Source organism: Malania oleifera, chromosome 8, assembly GCF_029873635.1.
Source record: "Malania oleifera isolate guangnan ecotype guangnan chromosome 8, ASM2987363v1, whole genome shotgun sequence".
Taxonomy (NCBI): domain Eukaryota; kingdom Viridiplantae; phylum Streptophyta; class Magnoliopsida; order Santalales; family Ximeniaceae; genus Malania; species Malania oleifera.
The window spans coordinates 101,616,186-101,639,352 of record NC_080424.1 but is presented as its reverse complement, the minus strand read 5'-3'; the positions used below and the strand labels follow the sequence as shown (position 1 = coordinate 101,639,352).

The 23,167-nt window shown below is 37.0% G+C and overlaps 2 protein-coding genes across 3 annotated transcripts; one reads left to right on the top strand and one right to left on the bottom strand.

The window, feature by feature from the left end:
* Positions 1 to 214: 214 nt before the first annotated feature.
* Positions 215 to 12,048, top strand: LOC131162273 (uncharacterized). The gene is made up of 7 exons (XM_058118580.1): positions 215 to 529; positions 1,122 to 1,733; positions 8,911 to 9,098; positions 9,868 to 10,106; positions 10,203 to 10,402; positions 11,440 to 11,565; positions 11,681 to 12,048. Exons 1-7 carry the CDS (start codon positions 377 to 379, stop codon positions 11,777 to 11,779), a joined length of 1,617 nt encoding a protein of 538 aa, XP_057974563.1. The 5' UTR covers positions 215 to 376; the 3' UTR covers positions 11,780 to 12,048.
* Positions 12,049 to 12,834: 786 nt separating this feature from the next.
* On the bottom strand, positions 12,835 to 23,059 carry LOC131162271 (uncharacterized). 2 transcript variants are annotated; one of them, XM_058118578.1, is made up of 3 exons: positions 22,554 to 23,042; positions 13,059 to 13,130; positions 12,835 to 12,947 (listed from the first exon to the last, which is right to left on the bottom strand). In XM_058118578.1, the coding sequence occupies exons 1-2, from the start codon at positions 22,908 to 22,910 to the stop codon at positions 13,101 to 13,103; spliced, it is 387 nt and encodes a 128-aa protein (XP_057974561.1). In that variant the 5' UTR covers positions 22,911 to 23,042; the 3' UTR covers positions 12,835 to 12,947; positions 13,059 to 13,100. The 2 variants fall into 2 exon arrangements, with proteins under 2 accessions (XP_057974561.1, XP_057974560.1); XM_058118577.1 differs by having other exon boundaries at positions 12,835 to 13,130; positions 22,554 to 23,059.
* Positions 23,060 to 23,167: the final 108 nt, after the last annotated feature.

Below are 23,167 nucleotides of genomic sequence, written 5' to 3'. Positions count from 1 at the left end.
TTATTTTTTTATTTACACCTAAATAATTTAGTTGATGAATATCAAGTTTTATTTGACGAATATCCACCAAATCATTAACAACTAATGTCTGAATTTATGAATAATTTCATATACCTATGTCTATCAAGCATCAACTCAAACCAACATAAGTATAATTTGCCAAGGCCCAATCCCACACTTTTAAGGGTCAGGTTTGGTTTAGATGTGCCAAGTTTAGTCTGGAACGACGTCGTTTTCAAGCGCAGATCTATCAAATAATCGGCGCGAGCAGGAAGAAGGAGGAGAACTGAAGGAGCAAACCGTTTTCGTTTTCATTTTCATTTTGAGCAGACGAGAAAAAGAGGAACCGACTGTTAGCGACGACAATACAATTACAATGGGAGCCTCGTCTTCGTCGGAACAGACGTCGACGGAACAACGAGAGATTGAGACAGAAGCAGCCTCGACCGGAGCTCTGCCGCTGCTTCAGAAAGCTTTCTCCAAGCTCGCTGATCCTGACACTAAAACAATCCCTCCTAGCTCTCTTCAGGTGAGAAATAATTAAACCCTAATTGCCTCTTTTGCTCGCCGAGGCAACGTAAGAAGTCATATATTTCTTTAAAATTCGCTTCGTTTGTTAGGCAATATTCCTGGGGTTTTCTTTTTCTTTTCGCATTTTTCCTGACTACCGCGCGGAGGATTGGTTTTTAACTCTGTTCCCGTAGTTGTTGACCTCAATATTATCGTTATTATAATTATTTTTCAGTAGAAGAACCAATACGTAATTACTAATTAGTTGAATTTGCAGTAAGTTCGCATGCCGTATTGTGATTATATATCCCGAATTGATATGGAATTTCAATGATTTAGGTCATGGGTTATGTTAATGTAATTCTTTTTATTTTTACTTTTTCTTTCTAGAGCTGCTGAGTCGACGTGCGTGATACTACACTAGTACACTCTATTTCTCAAAAAAAAAAAAAAAATGTAAAAACTTAATTTGACGATTATGAGATTTCTTTCTTCTATAGTAAAATAGTAATGTAACTTTCAATTAATAATGCAACTTTGCCGTAATTCTTGTTTTCTCTAAAATTTAATTGGCTTTTGTTTTGTTCTGGGCTGTTTGTTTATCTTTCCAGAAATGTTTTTCTTTGACCTTCAAAAACTCAATATGTGAAGCACCTGTGATACACAAACACTTTCTGGGATTATTGGATCACTTGGGTCCTTCTATAGTTGAGCTATATTTTGTGGCTGAGAAGGGGGGATTTAGTTGGATTGAGTTTGTCAGAGGTTATATTGGATGCTGTGGGAGAATGTCTGGATCGCGGTCGTTGAATAATTGGCTCAGGGTTTTTGCAACAGTGACTGCAAAAGCAGGTCTTCCTTCAAAACTGCAGTTTGAATCCAGTGAAGAAGATTGCAAGATAAATGGGTCACTTATGCCCATTGAGCTGCTCATGCTTCTTCAGATGTGTTGGATTATGATGTGGGATTCTAGAGTTTTGAAATTTTCTAAAGTACAGGCAACTCTAGATCTTCCAGATATAAATCATTTAGTATTATCAGCCATTGTATCATGTGCTGAAGTTTCAAGCAACTTAAATGTGTGGGATTGTGACACCACTGGCATGGAAGTTGAACTTCCTGCAGGAAAGATTCATCTTTGGGTTTTGAAGACAGTTCCACGCCTGGCAGATTGCTTTATGCAGTTTGTCCATTCAAGACTCCAATATTTTTCAACTTCAGAGGTACTGTTTCTTTCTTGTGGTTGAGTATTATTATTGGTATTGTCATTCCTTCTTGTCTTAATTTGATTATCAAGTGCTTTGAATCCTCTAACTGTTTGGTTACACGCATGGTTTTGCTGAATATTTGTTGATATGAATGACTTAGGTCCTAGAGATTGTTGGTTGAGAGTGAGACAGTTTGGCACACATGGTTTTCCTGAATATGAATTGACATGAATTATGTCCTAGAGGTTAGAGAGAGAAAGAGAGAGAGAGAGAGATCTCACTTGGTTACTGATTTTGGCAGACACCATGAGGAGGTTGGTGGTATCATTTATGATGAAGCACTTTAAGCAGGCAATTTGAAGTCATTATTTTATCTAAAAGCCTGCACTTTATTAAAAGTTATATAGTAGCATTATTTAATTTAAGTTGGCTGTATGTATATAGTTTAATTTGTGCTAAGCAGGTTGTTTTATTAGCATAGTGTCATGGACCGCCAAATAAGACTCAATTAAGGGCCATGCAACACTCGTCGGGAGCTCTCCCCCAACTGAGTCAGTCGATAATTACACGTTCAAACCTGCAGACACGAGCACCAGATAAGTTTCGATGACCACTTGTAACCAGGAAAACATCAATAAAACAACAATAGATCACATAGGCAAGAGACATCCATAAACAAAATATTCGTAGAGCAATAAGGTACATCACTGTCCAAGACAACAGAACACAATGGTGAAAATGACCACTTGTTTTATTCAATTAAAGAGAACAACCATACAAGCATTAACACAAGTAATTTAATATCCATTATAAATCCCTGGAGAATACATGTAAAGCAATCCCCCCCCCCCCCTAATTTATCCCATTACATTGTCGCCCCCTAACATCCTCCCCCACTTATTTTAGTAACGTCCTCATTGATTTGCTATAAGAAGTGTTCAGTCTTCAGATTTTGGTGTTGTCGTCTTGGAGTTCATGAAATCTTGAATCTTCTGCGTGGCATGATGGAGGTTTTTTGTTTTCTCCCAACTGTTCTCTTCTTCTCCCAGCCCTATCCACTTAACTAGGTTTTGTTGTTGTTGACGACCTTCTTTGTTGACGACTCTGTCTGCAAGGATATCCTCGACATTTCTGATTACTGTCTTCATTCTAGAAATGGTTGATCTCCTTTACTTCTGTCGGTGTGAATTTTTCTTCATCAACATGGAATGGTTTTAAGTTGCTGACGTGAAACACTGGATGGGCTGGTCGTCTATAGCTCTTCATCCACTCTAGTTTTTCAAGTCGATAAGATGCATGTCCAACTTTTTCTATCACTTTGATTGGACCTTCATATCTTCATAAGAGTCTTCTATCCTTGCCATTAAGGGATCGAAATGTTTTTGCTAGCACTTTTACAAGAACCAGGTCCCTAGCGTCAAATTGTTGTGGTTGTCGCCCTTTGTCCACCTATTTCTTCATGCACTTTGAAGCTTTTTCCAACTGAGCTTGCATGACTTCTATGTTTTGTAACCAGTTCTTTGTGAATTGGTATGCTTTTAGACAATTTCCACTATATGGACCATCAAGAGTGTGTGGGAGAGTTGGTTGTTGACATGTCACAATCTCAAAAGGACTTTTGTTAGTTACAAAAGATTTCATAAAAGTAAAGCAAAATTGCGTTGTACCCAATAGCGAAACCTAATTTTTCTAATTGGAGTTCACAAAGTGTTGTAAACGTCCCATTAAAGCGTTCTGTTTGGCCATCTGTCTTAGGGTGGTAGCTTGTGGAAAGATTAAGGCTTGATCCCATCAAGCGAAAGAGTTTTCCCCAAAATCCACCAATGAATTAGACATCTCTATCACTAATTAGGCTCTCTAGAATTCCCCAATACTTCACTACATGCTTGAAGAATAACTAAGCTGTCTTTTTTGCTGAGCATGACTTTGACATAGGTACAAAAGTTGTGTACTTTGAAAATCGATTAATTACCACCAAGATTGTGTCATTGTCCTCTACATTTGGTAAGGAGGAAATGAAATCTACAGAGACACTTTACCATGGTCTTGTCGATACTGGCAACAACCGGCAATACTGGGGTCTTCTTTCTCTCCACTTTGTCTTGTTGACAAATCAAACATGTTTTTGTATACCTTACTACATCATCTTCCATATGTGGCCAGTAGTACCCCTGTGTGATTAGTGTCTGAGTTCGTTGCCATCCCAGGTGTCCAACCCACAAAGTGTCATGGCATTTTTTTAATAATGTCTTCCTCAAGTTCCTAGCTTTGGGTATGTACAATCACCTACCTTTTGTCATTAACTATCCATCTTCCATCCAAAATTGTTGCGTCTTCCCTTCTTCTACCAGTTTTATCAATGCTTGGGTCTGTTGGTCTATTCTCAAGTGTTTCCTGATAAGTTCCTTTATGGATAAAGGAGCCCTACTAGTTGATAGATGACTCATGAATTTCAATGTTGCCAATTCCGTTTTGCTACTTAAAGCATTAGCCACCTAATTGGTCTCCCCTGCCTTGTATTCAAAGTCAAGATCGAATTCAGCTAGTTTCTCTTGCCAGTGGGCTTGTTTTGAAGTTAGTCCTGGTTGTGACAAGAAGTGTGTGACAACTACATTATCTGTTTTTACCACAAATTTGGACCCCAAGAGATAGTGTCTCCAAACGCGGATATAGTGTACGACAGCCAGAAGTTCTTTCTCTTGGGTTGTATAGTTCTGTTCGACACCTGTTAGTTTTTGATTTCCAAAAGCAACTAGATGCCCTTCTTGCAAAAGAACTCTCCCTGGCATAAATTTTGATGCATTGGCTTGCACTTCAAATGGCTTCATCACGTCGGGAAGGATTAACACTGGATCCCTTGCAATTTTCTCCTTTAGTTCATCAAAAGTTGATTGACAATCTTCCGACGACCCCCACTTTACCCCATTTTTAAACAAATATGTCAATGGTACGATTCTTTTAGAGTACCCTTTTATGAACTTCGTATAGTAGTTGGCAAGACCTAAGAAGGATAGTAGCTCACTGATGGATGTAGGTGGTCTCCATTCATGAATGGTTTGTACCTTTGCTGGATCCATTTGTATCTGCCCCTCTTCAATGATATGTCCCAAGAACTTGATACGTCTCTAGGCGAAAACAAATTTCTCTCCTTTTAGGTACAAATGATTTTCCTTTAGCTTTTGAAAGACTCGCCGAAGATGTTCCTTGTGTTCAACTAAAGACGAGTCAAACACTACAATGTCGTCGAGGTAGACGACTACAAATCTATCGAGTAGTCCCGAAAAACTTGTTTCATTAAAGTACAAAAAGTAGCAGGTGCATTTGTTAATCTGAAAGGCATAACAAGGAATTCAAATGCTCCATACCGAGTGACACAAATGGTCTTTGGTTTATCCCCCTTTGCAATGCGCATTTGATGGTATCCCGACCTCAAGTCCAGCTTAGTGAAGTATTTGGCTGTACTTAGCTGGTCGAAGAGATCTGCAATTAACGAAATGGGATATTTTTTGTGAATAGTCACCTTGTTGAGAATCCGATAATCCACACACAGTTGCAGACTCCCATCATATTCTTCTGAAATAACACAGGGGCCCCAAAAGTGTTTTTGATGGCCAGATGAATCCTACTTCTAGTAGCTTGTTTAGTTGTCTTCTGAATTCAGCTAATTTAGGTGGCGCCATTCCGTATGGGGCGCAAGTTGGAGGTTTTACTCCGGGGAGAAGCTTTATTTTATGGTCTATCTGTCGTCGGGGTGGTAAAACCTTGGGGTGTTGCTCCGGATTACTTTTTTGAATTCTTCTAGCACTTCCTTGATCTCAGTCGGACATGCGTCTGTTTCTTCATCCCTTGAATCTACAGGTAACACTACAAAAGAAGGCTCTCTTCTTTTCACTCCCTTATTGAATTGGAGAGGTGAAAGCAACTTCTTTTCTTTTATGGTGCTGCGAGCTACTGGCACAGCACAAGGGGTACTTCCCATCATCACCAAGCAATCGGTAGCGAGAATCGATACCGACCGCATAATCTGGAGGAAATCCATCCCCAAAACCACACTAAAGTCGTTGAGGAGTGTCACTGTGAAGTCTATTGTTCCTAATCAAGGCCCCATCTGGCACGCCACTCTAGGGGCGACTTCCACAATGGCTAAAGCTTATGACTTTATTAAGCTTCAATTTTCCCACATCCCTGCCAATCTGCAATTTTAACCGTTGGGCTTTTGTATCGGCGATAAAATTATGAGTGGCACCTATATCAATCATGACCTGGTATTTTTCCCATTCAATGGTAGATCCACGTACATTAAGTCCTTTTCTTGAAACTTGCTAGTAATTGCTTGACGTTCCAAGCCCCCAAAAACCTTAAGGCTCCCACCATATCCTGCTTCTCTTTGGAGTCTATTTTCAGGGTTTCTCTTTCCTCAAGAAAGGCCTTCAGAGCATTCAAGGCCTTCCGTTCAGGGCACTCTGCTATGCAATGAGGTCCTATGTAGAGAAAGCACGAGATCGGTGGTCGGTACTCCACACTCCCCATATGTCTGCCCATTTATAGGTTTATACACCTTGTTGGGCTTTTGTTCATTTTTGGCGGACATTAGGTATTTCCTTTTAAAAACAACTATTTGAAAAATAGTCTAATCGTTCGGCTACTTCGAGGGTAGAGGGGAGGTCACGAACCCTTTTCCTTCGCAGTTCATTATTTGGCCATGTATTCAGTCTCCGAAGGAAATGGAATAACCTATGAGATTAAGCCAGATCTTTGATGTCAAGCATCAAGGTCTGGAACTCCTCTACATAACTCCTTATCGAGCATGTTTGTTGTAAATCATACATCTTGCACCGCACCATGTATTCTTCATTCTCAGGGTAAAACTATGCCTTCAAAGCTTGTTTCAATCCCTCCTAGGTATTAATAGCACACCGATTGTGCTGTGTGTCTTTGCATTTGGTTCTCTACCATAACTTAGCATCACCGGAAAGATATACTGTTGCAATGTTCACTCGGTCCTCTTCCAATTTGATTCGTGAGCACTAAAGTAGTGTTCCAAATCAAAGATGAAATTGTCCAATTCCTTTGCATTTTGAGTGCCCCCATAACTTTTAAGTTCCGGTACCTTAATTTGAGACCCCTCAATGGTATCGATTATCGGCCTTCGGGACATTTGTGCGAGCATTCAATTTCTTACTCGTCTCCTACAAGTTATTATGAAACTAGTCCATTGTGTTCTTGAACTTGCCTATTTCCTTCAGATATTCTTTCAAGGCACTAATGGACCCTTTGACATTTTCTACAAGCAAATAAAAATTGTCAGTTAACTCCCATAGGGAGCCCTCAAGCTCTATTGGCTCTCCCCCTTGGGATTTAAGGGATGGCAACATGCCCTCAATGTGTTTCAGCCTATTCTCAAAAGCTTCCAACTGCTCAAAGTTCCTCTGGAAAGCCTCAAGCTCTATTGGCTTTTTCTCTAGGGATTTATATGTGGAATTAATATCTCAAGTTCCACAATTCTTTCCTCATGCTGAGATACACCATAAAGTTTTCCTCTAGTGTTTTCTTTAGCAACCTCAAGCTCTATTGACACGCTTTCTCTTTTATCAATTTTGTCACAGACCCTTTGAGTTCATTGAACTTCATCTCCAAGGTTTCAAGTTTTGTCATTCTTGCCTTAAGCATCTCAACACATGTTGTCTTTCCAGACTTTGCAGTTCTCATATTACCACTCATGGTGCTCACACACACTGTGCTCTGATACCAACTGTCACAGACGCCCAAATAAGACTCAATTAAAGGCCGTGATACACTTGTTGAGAGCTCTCCCCCAATTGAGTCAGTCGATAATTATACATTTAAACTTGCAGACACGAGCACCAAATAAGTCTTGATAACCACTTGTAACCAGGAAAGCATCAATACAACAAAAATAGATCACATAGGCAAGAGACATCCATATACAAAATATTCATAGAGCAATAAGGTACATCACTATCCAAGACAACAAAACACAATGATGAAAAAGACTACTTGTTTTATTCAATTAAAGAGAACAACCATACAAGCATTAACACAAGTAATTTAATATCCATTATAAAACCCTATAGAATACATGTAAAGCAATCTCACCCCCCCCCCCCCCCCCCAAACAATTTAACCCATTACATTGTCACCTTCTAACACATAGCATCATAGGGATGAAATGCCAGCTGCTCTTAGAAAAAGTCAATCAACAATTTCTTGAATCAAGAGGATGGTGCATAGGATTTTGTTACCTTCATTCAGCAACTTAAATATAAGAATTATTTGTTGGTGATATCAATATATTGAAGGTACAAATGTAATTTTGTGGGCAAACTATCCATGCACTTCTTTTTATTTGTGCTTCATTTGGATCAAGGATTTCGTTTGAGGAAGGAAAATGAAAGGAAAACAAGAAATAGGTCCATTGTATTTTTTCTCTATATCAAATCCTATATAAATGAAATTTGTTCTAGTATGACTATAAATTAAGAAAAAAAATAGATTTTAATCATGTTTAAAATTGAAATTTTTATTGATTTGTTATAGATTTTATTTTCTTTCTCATTTTCCTTGATAACCGTACATGAACTTCTTTCTTTTACTTGATTTGTTTAAAGTTCAAATGGGACCTTACAGCTTGTTTGGTTTGACGGAATAGTTATTCCTTAGAATAAGATGGAATATAGTTTAAATTTTAGGAATCAAGGGATTAGTTATTCCTTATATGTTCCTATTAATTTCATTCAACATGTATAAGAAAGGAATAGACATCCCTATGATGAAATTTGAGAATAATTAATCCTTATCTATTCCTTATTGTACTCATAAAATGTTTCACATTATTATTTGTTTTATAATAATAATATAATTTCTTATATAACTAATTGTAACTAACCTACTAAAATTAATCTATTCCCGAGAATTGGCATTCTGCAAATGGAATGTAACCTTAGTCTTTATTGTATATTTGCTCATGCATAGTAATTGCCATGGCATTTTTTTTTGGTTTGGTGCATCTAAATGTAGGATTATGCAATATATGTTAATGGCTTTTCGCATTCTTTCTAGCCATACTATTTCATATGAACTTTCTATAGTATGATTGTAATGTAAAACCTACATTTACTTCTTGTGATGTTAGAGATCACGTGTTAGATTTTTTTCCCTTTATCTATGTTAGGATGGGTTGGATTCTTCAAGTATATCATTAGGTGACATTTCCTCAACAAAGATGTGTCAAACTCATCTTCTAACCCCTGGAAGAGCGTGGGCAGTTTTCCTTACACAGAGGAGTACAATAAGTGAAGAAATTTTAAGAGCATGCTTCCATAGCGATGGTGATGGAACAGATGAAAACCTTCTTTATCGGTTTGTCATCTTTCCTTTCTTGTTAAAGCAGTTAGGATTGATGCTGTTGATGCTCTTAAGAATTCTTCAAATATAGAATATAGATTAATACTTTGTATTAATTGGAAATTTGGGACAGTTACAAATCTTTTCAAAATTCTTTCAATAAGTTTTTTTTTTCCTTGCTGAATTTCATGCATTACTCATTACTTACTGCCTTGCTGTACCTATTGTGCTATATTTAAAGACCAAGTGGTCGTCTACTTAAAATTGTGAATGTAACTGTTTCTTTTACTTTTAGAAATTTACATATGGAGCAATTTGCAGCTCTTACATTTGTGGTTGGTTGCAATAGTGCTATTCTTCCTCTTTTTTCTGCCACCACCTAGACTAACCACCCCCCTCCCCCACCACCATCACCACCAAAATTTTAAAGAAGGGAAAGAGTGGGGGGCAATATGAATGCATGCATACATGCAACTATATTTTTCTTTTGTCTGTAATAGTGCTGCAAATTAGTTAGATCCATGAGTAACTGTTGTCTGTAAGCATATGTTTTTAATTAACCAGCTACTAGTACAATCTTTCCATGAGATCCATTAGAATACAAATTAGTTCCTCACAGAGCAAGTCCCAAGCTGTTTGATGATAACTTGCTCTTGAACACATGACAATGTTGAAATTGTCTTCTGCTTATCATTTTGCTGAACCGCCTGTTTTATTTTTCTATGCATATCTATTTCTCCAATGTTCTAACTGCAGATAATGCTTGTTTTCTACAACGTTGTAGGTCATCTCTTCACGGGAAAGGATTTAACAGATTCTGGTCAAATATTGAAGGCTATTCTGGTTCATTGTTACTGTTGATTTCTGCTAGTTCAGTAAATACCCTTGAGGATAATGGTAATGAAAGGAAATGGATCATTGGTGCTCTTACGCAGCAGAGTTTTGAAAATAGGGATATCTTCTATGGAAGCTCTGGAAATCTATACGCACTAGGTCCAGTCTTCAATGCATTCTTACCTACTGGTATGTGTGTGCAAGTAAGAGAGAAGAGAAAGACCCTTGAAAAGCATTTATATTATTATGTCCTTTGTGGAACTGAGCAAATATAATTGCTGGCAGGGAGGGAAAAGAACTTTGTTTATAGCCACTTGCATTCCACTGGTAGAGTCTATGAACCACGTCCAAAGCTTGTGGGGGTTGCGTTTGGGGGAACTGCTGGTAATGAGAGGATTTTCTTGGATGAAGATTTTGCTAGAGTTACTGTTCGTCATCATGCAGTTGACAAAACTTATGGACCTGGGTCCCTCTTCCCCAATCAGGTATTGTTCAAAAGACATTGAAGCGGTGATATTTACCATTTAGTGTGCAATCAAGAACTTAATGGTGCCAATTATTTTCTGGTTTTCTTGTACTAAAAATTGTAGGTTTTTTTACCAGCCACATGATACCTTTTGTTGTTTTTGTTTTCGTGCAAAAAATTTGAAGATTTCACAATTTTATGCATCAACCCAGTGGTGTTGTCCCAGGAATTGCAATATAGTGAATAACGGTATGCTGATGAAATTTGTTTTCACCAGATGCAATTTATAATATGGCAGAGCCAAGGGTCCTGGAACCAACTTCATTAGGTAGATTGTAGATTCAGTGCCAATAATCATGAGAACATGTGAGATGCAGAGGATCTTTTTATGGGCAAAAGACACTCACGTCACCTAAGGTTTGACAAAAAAACAGAGACTTCCCCTAAGATTTCAAAAATGCCACGAACTTCCATTGAGGTTTGCCAATAAGGTACAGAATTCTCCTAAAAAAACTTGTTTTTTTGTAAATTACAAGGGGAGTTTTGTGTCTTTTTGACAAACCTCAAGGGAGGTCCCAAGAATTCTTGAAACCTCATGAGAGGTTGGAATTTTTGAAACCTGAGAGGAGGCCGTCATCTATTTACTAGACCTCAAGGGAGGTCATTATCTTTTGCCCATCTTTTATATATATGAGTACATTGTTTAAAAATGCTCAAAGCTAAATATTTCATTTGCGTTGTAATTGTCATCATCAGCCTTGAAGAAGCATTTGACCACTCACTGGGTACTTCTCAATTTTTTGGCTGGACTAGTATTGCAGTGAGCTGTCAACTGAATCACAGTCCATCAGAATCCGTCTACAGGAGTTTCTTTACTCTAACAAAATGATATAGCAAATGAAGATTTTTCTTTTAGTCATGATGTTTTGGTGAAACTGAGATTTGCAAATGCAATATAAGCCGGTGGACTTTTACTTTGATATTGGGCTTGGGTGTGGTGAAACACAGAACAACTACTTTCAGAGTTCTGAATGTTAATTTCTGATTGCATTTCAGGGGTTTCTACCTGCTGAAGCTTTGGTTTCAGAAGTGGAAGTATGGGGATTGAGCGGGAGAACAGCCAAGGAAGTGCAAAGTGCATATAAAAGGAGGGAACAACTCTTCACTGAGCAAAGACGCAAGGTACTTGACATATATATATATATAGAGTTTAAGTTGTTCTGAGTGCTTATGCGTGTGTGGGTACACGTATTTGGTAAAATGATGTCTAATTTATGTTTGCTTACCCATTTCACAGGTCGACTTGAAAACCTTTGCAAGTTGGGATGATTCGCCTGAAAAGATGATGATGGACATAGTCTCTGATCCCAACAGATGTCAACGTGAAGATCGGTAATTCAGATTGTAAAGGGTTGGGATAAAGGTGTGGTTGTTGGGGTAGGCGGTGTTGTGAGTTCTAACAAACAAAATTTCAAATCTGTGTTGTACATGTTTGTAATATGGGGTAATGCCCATTAGGAGAATGGTTCTCTGACTTCTCTGCCTCCAGTGACTGCTAGGATTGCATGGCTAGCACTGCTTGCATTTTTCTGGCCCTGCTCCTAATCTCAGCCATTTCCAGTTAATCAGGAAGCCATGACGAGGTCCTTTTTTACAGGTTTTGTACATGAAAAAGCTACTGCAACTGCCAGGTTTATGCCTTTGAATTCGATATTCACAAAATTTTGACCAAATAGTCAAATTGGTGAGATGAATTTCTGACCAAACAATCAAATTACTGCTAAAACTAATTTTTCTTGAGAAACCTATTTAAGGCATGTTTTGCTTGAGAAATGAACATGACGGAATAAACAAAGAAATTTAATTCCGTGTCCCCAATATTGTCCTGCTTCCATGTATCAATGTGCAATAAAGAATTCCCTTGCAAGATACTAGGGATCTGTTGAGCGGTGAAAAGTAATTTTATTTTTAATTTAAAGAAATACAAAAAAAATCACTTTATTTTTCAGTTTAGAGAACATACAAAAATGTGAGCATATTTTTCGAACTTTCAATATTTGTATATAAAGTTCCAAAAAGAATCATTTTAAATTTTGCCTATTCAAATTGTCAGAAAATTGAAATATCAAGTTCTGTTTTTGTGATTGTTTAAAATTTTCAAAGAAAAATTAATTTTCTCAACCCAATAAGCTTTCAACCATTCCTCACCCAAAACCAAATATAGAGTTCTCTGGCTACACTCATTTTCTTAATAATGCACTTGCCTTGAAGGATCATACATTTCAGTTTTATAATTTTGGAACTCGGGTTGTGCTTGGAAAGATGGGTTTCAGACCTGAATGTGTAAATTTGAACAAATTTTAATATAATTTTATATTACATCTTTCCTAAATTCACACAAATCTAAATCTAAAATCCAAATAACAAATTCTGAGCACAAAAAAATAATTAGGTCAAAGTAAAACATTCATATCCCTAGACTCATAGTAGCATTTTCTTGCCATTATCCACACAATGGCTGGCTGAACCACGGCCAAAGAAGCAAAATTTTCACTGGGTTGGCCCTGAAAATACACATGCAGAGAATGCAAATAAAAGCATTGAATATATTTTTATAACATCAACCTTAGATGCCAAATGGGGCACATAAGCAAAGGCACATCCTGCAAACCCACCCGACTCTCCAAAATGATCAAAATGAAAGGGGCAAGGCACAGCTACTGCTTCCTGTCTTCTGCTTTTCTTGGCTGAAAAGAAAGGGTATGACAGCGTCAGTACACATGATCATATAATTTATAATAGGCAATAAGCAAATCACAGTTGCCATCATATTAACTATAAACTCAAAAACTGCTTCCCCTAGCGCACGCAATGAAGGTGTGAGAGGGCCAGGATCCTCCGGTCGATGACCATCGTGGGCCCGAGGCTGCATATCAACTGTATTCTCCACTATCAAACTACGCCGTCAGCTTTTGTTGCGGCTGAGAATCATATGCATTACAAGAAGTACAAATGCAAAGCTTTATTCCTTCCCTATTCCTCTTCTCCCTCTTGCCCTCCTCCTTCCTCTTAGTTCAAAGCCAAGAGCTTCAACATAGGTGTCCCAAACTTTACCCAGTAGAATGTGTCGAATATAAGACAACTCTAATTCTTTTAAAACCCATGCAACAGGCCCACAACATAATAATTGTGCACATGCAGTCAGTACGTGCACACCGCTAAGAGTGTTGTGAGAAATGTCTTATTGAACTCCCCTACTTCATCTGTCTTGGGATTCCTCAGATAAAAAATGATATAAATTTTTTTTCTGGATATGGGGAAAATATTATTTTAGAAAGGATTCAACCAAGGAAAGAGCTAGTATTCAAGCCACATACAAGCTGCAGTAGGAAGAAAAATAGCCAAAAAAAGGGAGAATAGTTTGAGCAACTACAACTGGTACATGCTAAAACTAATTACTCGAGCAGCAGCCCATAAAAAAAAAAAAAAAGTTAAATTCAAGGCTCTGAAGACAGCAGGAGTCCAAACAGTTTGCCCATGAGAAAATCTGCCTGAATGCTATGTTTTTCAATCTAGCCATAGCTAAACTAAGGTTACATTTGGTTTGCGGAATAGCTATTTTTTCAAATAAGATGGAATATAGTGAAAATTTTGGGAATAGAGATAATAGCTCTTCCTTGTATATTCCTTATTATTTCATTCAATATGTGATAAGAGATGAATAGACATTCCAATGGCGAAATTTGGTACTAGTCATTCTTCGTCTATTCTTTGTCATAAATTCATTAAAAAAATTTGATAATTATTTGCTTTACGGTATCATTTTCTATATAATTAATTATAACTAAACTATTCCTAAGAATAGGCATTCTGTAAACCACATGTAACCCAATGCCCGAAAAAAAATTCTTCTAATTTTTCTTTTGCAGGAAAGATACTGGAAGACTTTAGTGGGCCGTTCAGGCACCCATATCCTTCTTTGAGACGACAATTCCTAATCCCGTATAAAGCATTTTCCATAAAAGAATGCAAGTGAGAGCACACCATTTCTAAACTTGACCAAAGCATGGAATCCATCCCATTTTTTCCAAGCCCATTTCATTACCTTTCAGTCTTTTGGTAAAGGTGACCTCCCAAAATAGGAAGCCATGTGTTCTATCCATGCCTTCTAACCAAAACATTAAAGACATTCACTCTTATTGGAAGAGATAGGAAAAAAACAAGGGCGGCATTGATCTTGTATTGACTCTCCACCACCAAATATCCTCCTGAAACAAGACTTCGGACTCCAAACCAACCTCTAGCCCATTTCCGAAGTCACTCACAAGGCCCATAGTGCTCTTCTGTAGTCCAGCAGCCTGTGAACCTCCAACCAGATTAGGCAACCAGCAACTAGATCCCTCGTACTTCCAGCATATCACTCTCCTCCACAAACTGTTTCTTTCCTTTCCATACCTTCAAAGCCATCTACTTAAAAGCGCCCTATTTAGGCATGCGATGCAATGAATGCTCACCTCCCAATTCTTTGGCAAGGAGACTTCCCAGAAGACCATATGATATTTAAAGCACCCAATTCTCCTTTGCAAGGAAACATCTTAGATGATCAGCCACAGCCATGGTGGCATAGAAGATTGGCAATAAGCTAGTGTGCCTTTTAGGAGTTAGATGGCTGCTTGCAGGTAGTTTGCGTTGCCTTCCAGCCACTAAACCTTCTCTCAAACCTTCCTATAATCTCGTCCCAACCGGTTTTGAATTTGAATTTGGAACCCAGAGGTAATCCCAAATATTTAGTAGGGAGAGAAATACAAAACCCATTCTGCATCCCAAGTTATTGACTAGAGCTTCCATATCATGGAACTAATTTGTTCTCCTTTACACCTTGAGAAACAAGATGATTTTGACATAAAGGAGCACACCCTGTAACCATCTAATTTCCATTTCAGCAGTCCCACAGAAATTCAGCTGTGATCCACAAAAGGCAAATGTGACACATCCCCCCTTCTGCCAATGTAGAATCCTCAAATAAAATCAGTCTGCACTGCTTTATTTACCATCAAACTAAAGGCTTCCATTACCATTGTAGACAAAAAAACAGGGGATAAGAGTCCATCCCCTTGTCAAAGACCTTTTTTGAAGAAACCAATAGCTTCAATATTGATCGCCATTAACTGATAGAGGGTCCATTTATCACCAAAGCTCATTCTCTCCATAATATAAAGGACAAATTCCAATAAAGTGATTGTAGGCTTTTTGCTAACCAGTGTGACAAGTATTCCTTCCTCTTTGTTCTTCAGTCTAGCATCAAGGTGTTTGTTGGCAATGAGGCTGCTTCCACCTTCCTTCTACGAATGCATTCTGGGAATCCAAAATCAACCCACTTGGTGCTTTTCTCAATCTATTGGCAAGGACATTAGCTGTTATTTTGTTTACAAGATTGAGTAGACTAATTGGTCTAAAGTGCCTCACATCCTCGGCACCTTTTTGGGCATAAGGGTAACAAACATTGCATTTAAGGAGGCCTCAAAGGTTCATGTTGAAAGAACTCCTAAAAATCCCCAAAACATTATTTTTAACTCCTTTCCAGCATTGTTGGAAGAAGGCAACAGAGATGCCATCAGGCCCTGAGCGTTGTTATCCTCCAAACCCTTAACAGCCTCTACGGTTTCCTCTTTCCTCACACATATTTTCCAGAAACAATTTAGCTTCTTTAAAGTACTGTTTAAACTCAAAACCATTTGTCTTGGGTCTTCATTCCTCTTCTTGATATAAATTGTGATAGAAAGATGCAACTCTATCCTTTATCAAGAGCTCTTTTTCAAAGACTTCTTCATTTTCCTTTATGTTGCCAACAAAATTTCTCCTCCTATGCACAATAGCCATCTTTTAGAAAAAAATTGGTATTCTAGACTTCTAGTCCTCTGCTTTAAACTGCAGCTCCCTTGAATTTTGTCTCCAAGAAATTTCTTCCAAAGGAGAGACTGAAGCAAAATCTCCTTCAAGATTATTTCTTTGGGCAGTTTCTTCCATAATTGTGCTCCTCTCTAGAATCCAGTTCTAAAATTTCAGACACAATTTCCTCTTTTCTTTTGTCAATTCTTTCAAAGACCTAGATGTTCCAATGTTCGAGAAAGCCTTTCAACATGTTTAGTTTCTTTACCCGGACATAGTAAACTATTGAACTCCATTTCATCCCACAACTGCTTGCTCTGTGATACAAAACCCTGATGTTTCAGCCACATGTTTTCAAACTTGACAGTCTCCTCCTTACTTGCATGGCTCTTCCATTCAGCAGCAATGGAGCAGGATGATCAGAGAGCACCCATTCAAGAGCAATCTGAGTTACATTCCAGTGGTGGTCCTCCCAATCAGATAATTGTACGAATCTATCAATTTTAGCCTCTAGATAAGGAAGGACTGTCTTGCTTGTTAGGCCACGTATATTTGGTTCCTGCCAAGGGTAATTTGATCAGCTCATTTGATAAGATGAAGTCTAAGAACTTCTCGTTGACCCTGTACTTCTATTTCTTCCCAAAGGAAAAAGGAATTTTTTGAAGTTGCCACCCAAGCACCAGGGCGCACTCCATCTCTCTCTAGAAAATTGATCATTAATCATCATCATGAACTGACACCTAGCCTAGTGGGGTGAGAACAAATTAATCCAAAACGAATTAACCAACTAAACCAATTGAATTTGGTCTGTCTGGTTCAGTTATCTAAATTTTTTTATTCAGCTCAGAAGAGATTTAAGAAATTTTACAGTCTTGATTTTGGATAAACTGAACAAAATCAATTAATATTACACATGCTTCAAATTTTCCCCTTTCTACATAGCCATCATGGAATATGCCCCCCCCCCCCCCCCCCCAAAAAAAATAAATAAATAAAAATAAAACCTTTGCTCCCCTTTATCCTTGCCTATCAGTCCATCTATTCTACAAGTCAAGCTAAGCTGCTGCACGTGGAATTTTGTAGGTGGCCAAACTGAATGGGTAGGAAAAGCTTGGATTTCAAATGAAAAGGAAAATTTGAAATGCCATGAAGGTCCATGGCAACAGCTATCAGATCTACTATGGTGAATTTGGAGGTTCGTCCATGGCACTGAAGATTGTATCTGTTACAAAGTTGCAATGATTCTCAACCAAAAAGGCCAAAGGCCTGTTATGGAGATTGTTCCACCAAGGCCCAAGCTATGCAAAAGCCTATCATATTTCAGTCAGTTATGCCAATCAGATTTCAATGGCCATTGGATTTCTCCATTATCGACACACGTATTTAGTATGTTCCTTACAATCGGGTTTGCCTATAAAACATGAATTTGCATTTTCATCTTTTGATTTCCTTCTCAGCTTGACCAAAAATTCTTTTTCCCTCTTCATAACCTATGCAAACCAAGTAATTAACCAAACTGACGACAAAAATCAGTTTGGCAGTTGTTCAGTTGAGTGCCAATAATTCAGTCAGTTCAGTTAGGATGGTAAATGACCGTGGTAAAAAGGTATGCCAAACCGGCCGAAGAACCTGAATGCAACACCCATACCCCAGCCAGATGTATTTTAAAAATAGTGTGTCACCCACCAATGCAACATGCACTACTAGAGTATTGCCACCTACATATGGTTGCAGCATTGAAACTAAGCCACAAGTTGTTGGTTCAAGGCCTTCAGTTTGCATTATTAAACAGATGAGGAAAGGGGAGTTCTACACAGGGATATATCTAAGGTTTTCTTGCAGTGGATGCGAATTTAATACTTTAGTTTTATTATTACTGAAAATGCACATTATACAATTTATGTCATTATATTTAGAACTCATATCCTACTATTAATTAGAATAATAAACATTGCACATGACCCCCCAAGAAAAAGTGATTGACATTCATCAATATTTTTTTTTTGTACATTTGATATTTGCCTGATTCAAACTGTACTTTAAATCTCACTGTTTTTCTTTTCTATTGTTGGACATTTGTAGATTAGATTTGTGTTAAAACAAGTAATACAAAGACAGAGAAATTGAGGATTTTAGACACAATTGTAAATAAAATGAAAATGAAAAGGAATAATTACGACAAAATTAAGCGAGGGAGGGATAGAAAGTAAATGCAAAATTGCAATTAAAATCGAAAATAAATTAAAGATAAAATGTAGTGCAGATTTGGGGGATTTACATCATTACATTTTTAGAACAATACAACAATTTAATATCAATATAATGAAGACCATCAACTATATTTACTAGGAAGGGGTATTGGGGGCAATGCCCCAACCCACCATACATCTGCCCATGGTTCCACATGATGACCATGGTCTTAAGTTTCCACAAACTATCAAATTTTTCGTTGAAAATTTTCACTTTATGACACCCTCAAAATAAAAAGTTTCCACAAATCATCCAAAATTTTTATCAAAATCTAAAAAATTCAATAAATTTGTTGAATTTTAGATTATGGAACAACCTTGAAAATGAAATTTGAGATTGAAAATACTCAAATAGAAAATTATTTATAAGTCTTCATTTTTGTTTGAAAATGAAGATAATTACAAGAAGGATCAGAATGATAGCTTAAGACTTGAAATTTTACATAAATTGAACACAGATATTAATTAAAACATCCTATTCAATCTCTTAATCTAAATTAGTAGTATTTGCATAAGAAATGATACTTAGCTAATCATGAATTTCATTTACATTAATTGAAGGTGTTCAACGTGGTATCACTTTATAGTTATTGCAGCTCATGCACCACATGCTTGCCCTAGTTTTATTTTATTTATGATGTTTTAGCTTTAAGTCTTGCATTCCATAAAAAAGTTGTGTCACTATTAGTTTCCATAATTTTTTACAATTGAAATTGAAATCAAAATTAACATAGAACAATAGCAGCAGCAGCAGCAAGAAGACGCCTTAAGTCGACTAGGCAAGGTCAGCTACATGAATCATTTTCCGCCAATTCATTGAGAGCATTTTCCTCAGGCAGCTTAAGAGCTATTAAATCCTTCCTCATTATCTCATTCCATATTATTTTAGGTCTACCCCTACCCCTTCTAATACTAGTAATAATAACTAACTCACTCCTCCTCACTGGTGCACTATTTGGCCTATGTTTCAAATGTCCAAACTATCTAAATCGTCCCTCCCTAATCTTATCTTCTACCGGTGCTATGCGTAACTTATTGTGAATATGTTTGTTCCTTAATTTTTCCTCTAATGTTATAGCACTCATCCACCTTAGCATTCGCATTTTGGAAACTTTTACTTTTTTCAGCTATGTCGTTTCTTAGCGGCCCAACATTATGATCTATGAAGCATGGTTGGTCTTATAGCTATCTTATAAAAATTTCTTTTTAATTTCAAAGTATTCTACGATCACTTAGTATGCCCAAAGCACTCCTCCATTTTACTCAACTTGCTTTAACTCTATGTAGTACATTCTCTTTGATTCCTCCTTTAGCTTGCATAATAGACCCAATTACATTTCATATAAAGTTGCTCTCCAAATTTCTAATTTAGATTCTACTCCACTCCTATTTTCAAAAAAAAAAACAATATCATCAACAAACAGTACACACCATGGGATCTCATTTTAGATATTCCTTGTAAGTTCATCAATTACTAAAATTAAAAGATAAGGGATCAAAGTAGAACCTTGATTTACACCTATTGTGGTTGAAAATTCTCTAAACTCTCCTCGTACAGTCTTGATTTTAGTTGTTACTCTATCATGCATATCCTTAATGACATCAGTACACCTACTGCATACTCCATTCTTTTCTAAAATTCACAAGAGAACTTCCCTAAGTACTCCATATCTCTATCATAAACTTTCTCTAGGTCAATAAAAACCATGTGCAAGTCCCTCTTCTTTTCTTAAACTTTCCATTAATCTTTTTAAAAGATAAATAGCTTGTGTTATCAATCTCACAGACATAAAACCAAATTGATTCTATGAGACCCTCATTTCTAATCTTACACTTTGTTCAATTACCCTTTCCCGCACATGACTCATAAGTATAATTTCGCAATAGTTATTACAATTTTTGAATATCACCTTTGTTTTTGTGTATAGGTATTAACGAGTTTTTTCTCCATTCATATAACATTTTCTTGATTTTTATAATAGTTTTGAATGGATTAGTTAACCATATACTTCCATTAACCCCTAGACATTTCTAAACTTCAATTGGGATATTATCCAATCCTATAGATTTTCCACTTTTCATCTTTCTTAAAGCCATCTTAACATCAACAACTCTAATTTTGCAAATAAATCTCTTATTTTTAGTGTTTTCCTCATTTGTCACTCTTCTAAGTTTAAGCTTTCAATCTAGTTTTCATCAAAAAACTTATTAAAGTAGTTTTGCCTTTATGTCTTGTTTAAACAAGACATTATCATCCTCATCCTTTATATATTTTACATTACTTAAATCCTTACACTTTCTTTCTCTAGTTCTAGCAAGTTTATATATGTCGGTTTCCTCTTCTCTTGTATTTAGTCTAGCATAAGCTTTATGTTTAACTTCATTAGTGGTTTTTTTTTTTTTTTTGCATTTTTCTTACTTTTTTATACTTTTCAAGGTTTTTATGTTTCTACAATTTGCCATGTTTTATACCATTTTTTTCTTTTACGGCTTTTTGGACATCTTGATCCCACCACCTACTTTATTTACTACCCGAGAATCCTCCTCTAGATTCACCAAAAATCTCATCCTATTGCACAGAGTGTTTGCATCTTATCTCATATTGTTCAATCACCCTCTTTGATCATTTTACCTTTAAATTTTACTATATTTTCTACCTTCAGATTCTATCACCTAGTTCTTTTGCATTGGTTTACTATCTTTGATATAGACATTTCTATTTAAATTTTCATATCTTTTAAAGCTTTGGAATATTAGTTGAAATCAAAACTTAAATCATGATAATGACTAAATAAAATTCTAGCAAAACACAAAAGAACCAGAGTCTATCTGTACAAACAAGTTTCACCGACCACGGTTATTTAAAATGTGCATGACCATGATCATTTGTTTCTTAATAAAAAATTTTCAAAAAAATTAAGTGCAAATCATTAACAGCATGAAGCAATTCTTGAGGCCCATACTGCTTTTCTATCTCAGAGTCTATAGACTCCATGCCATCTGTCCCAAGACTTGTTAAAAAGCATAATGTGGAATATCGAAAGTCGTCTTCTGATCCTAACTATATTTGTCTTTCCTTTCTTATCAAGATCTAATAAAGATAGTCCTCAGTCTATCTGAGCCTGTCAATATTATTAACAATTTCCTAACCTTCCAACTGCCAGAAATTTTATAAGCCTGTGCATTTCTAGATTTATATCCCCATCATTTTCTCAACCTCATAATATTATGTTCCAATTTCCAAACAGGAGATAAGAAGGCAGGCCTGTTAACGATCTTTAACATAAATTCAGAAGAACTTTTTATTAAAAATTTGGACAGCCAGTGGCCTATATCAACTCACTCTTAAAAGGAAACACACACACACACACACACATTAACTGGGCAAGCACAAGCCATCAAGTCACGGGATAGTGGATAAACCCAAGCACCATTTCATTGAAAATAATCTTCAGAACTTGCAAAAATTATGGTGGTTTACTCTGACCTCGCAGAAGGATACCACAACAACAGACCCTCATGTACAAGAATTGGAGTTACAGGTCGGACAACACTGTGAGGTATTACACCTTATCCTCAAATTCAAGAATTTTAACAGCATTCAAATTTTAGAATAAGGAGTGACAATCCAACTTTTCTTTTGAACTCTCTTTAACAAAATAAAGAATAAAAAAGATATAATGTAAAAAAAAAAAAAAAAACAGATATAAGGGTGTGTATAGATGTAACTAATCCAATAAAAGATATGAACAAAACAATCAAATTCACACCGATGAGTATGTTAACTAATATTCCACGCAAAAAAATATATTTTATGTAATCAGTCCGTAATGTTAAAAAGGATATGTAATAAGGATTCATAAATGTAAAATTAAAAACAAAATCAAAATTACGCCTATTAATTTTGTTCAAATTCACAAACCCACGCACACCCACTAAGTGCTCGATCTAATGTCTTTAAGACAAAACCACAGCGTGAGGAAAACAGAAACGGACCCGACAATTTCCAGAGAAAGAAAAGCAAATAAATACCTTGGTACCAGGAGCGGGTTGGCGGAGCTCCTCCTCAGGGATGACGACGGGCCAGGCCTCGCCAGCGTCGCGGAACATTTGCTCAGTCTCGAGAAGCTGACCCTTTTCAAGAACCAAGGTGCGAATGGTCTGCGCGGGGGTGGAGGTGGCGTCGAAGACCTGCTCGACGCCGTTGACGAATGTGACGGTTATCTGGGGAGGGTGGTCGTCGGTCCGGCGCTTGACGATGAGCTGACAGGCGGGGTTCGACTCCTTGGCTTTGCGGGCGTTGCACTGCGCCAGAAACTCCATGCACGCCGCCGTCCGCGGATCCAGCGCGTTGAACTCTATCCTCACCTTCGACAGGAACTTCAACATTCTCTCTGCTCCGTGAAGGGATTCCTCACTCTCTGTACTTGTGTCTTGGACTGTTGGGACTCGCAGTGCTTCCTAACTCTGTAATTTGTTCCACAGCCGCTGGAATTTTCAGAAGCAAAATGTGCCGAGCGAAAATTTTTGGTTTACCCACCACTTTAAAAAGTATTTACCGTAAAAAAATATTTAAAATAATTTTATTTGTACAAACAAAAAACTATTTAATGTGCACACGAAAACTATTAATTACAAAAATTATC

What these genes read in the sequence shown, in the direction of transcription:
- LOC131162273 (XM_058118580.1), top strand. Translation starts at nt 377, where the DNA reads ATGGGAGCCTCGTCTTCGTCGGAACAGACGTCGACGGAACAACGAGAG. An exon ending in CAATGCATTCTTACCTACTG is followed by an intron (nt 10,107 to 10,202) that starts GTATGTGTGTGC and finishes AATTGCTGGCAG; the next exon opens with GGAGGGAAAAGAACTTTGTT. An exon ending in GGTCCCTCTTCCCCAATCAG is followed by an intron (nt 10,403 to 11,439) that starts GTATTGTTCAAA and finishes ATTGCATTTCAG; the next exon opens with GGGTTTCTACCTGCTGAAGC.
- LOC131162271 (XM_058118577.1), bottom strand. Translation starts at nt 22,910, where the DNA reads ATGTTGAAGTTCCTGTCGAAGGTGAGGATAGAGTTCAACGCGCTGGAT. An exon ending in AACCCGCTCCTGGTACCAAG is followed by an intron (nt 13,131 to 22,553) that starts GTATTTATTTGC and finishes CTTTCTTTTCAG; the next exon opens with CCAAGAAAAGCAGAAGACAG.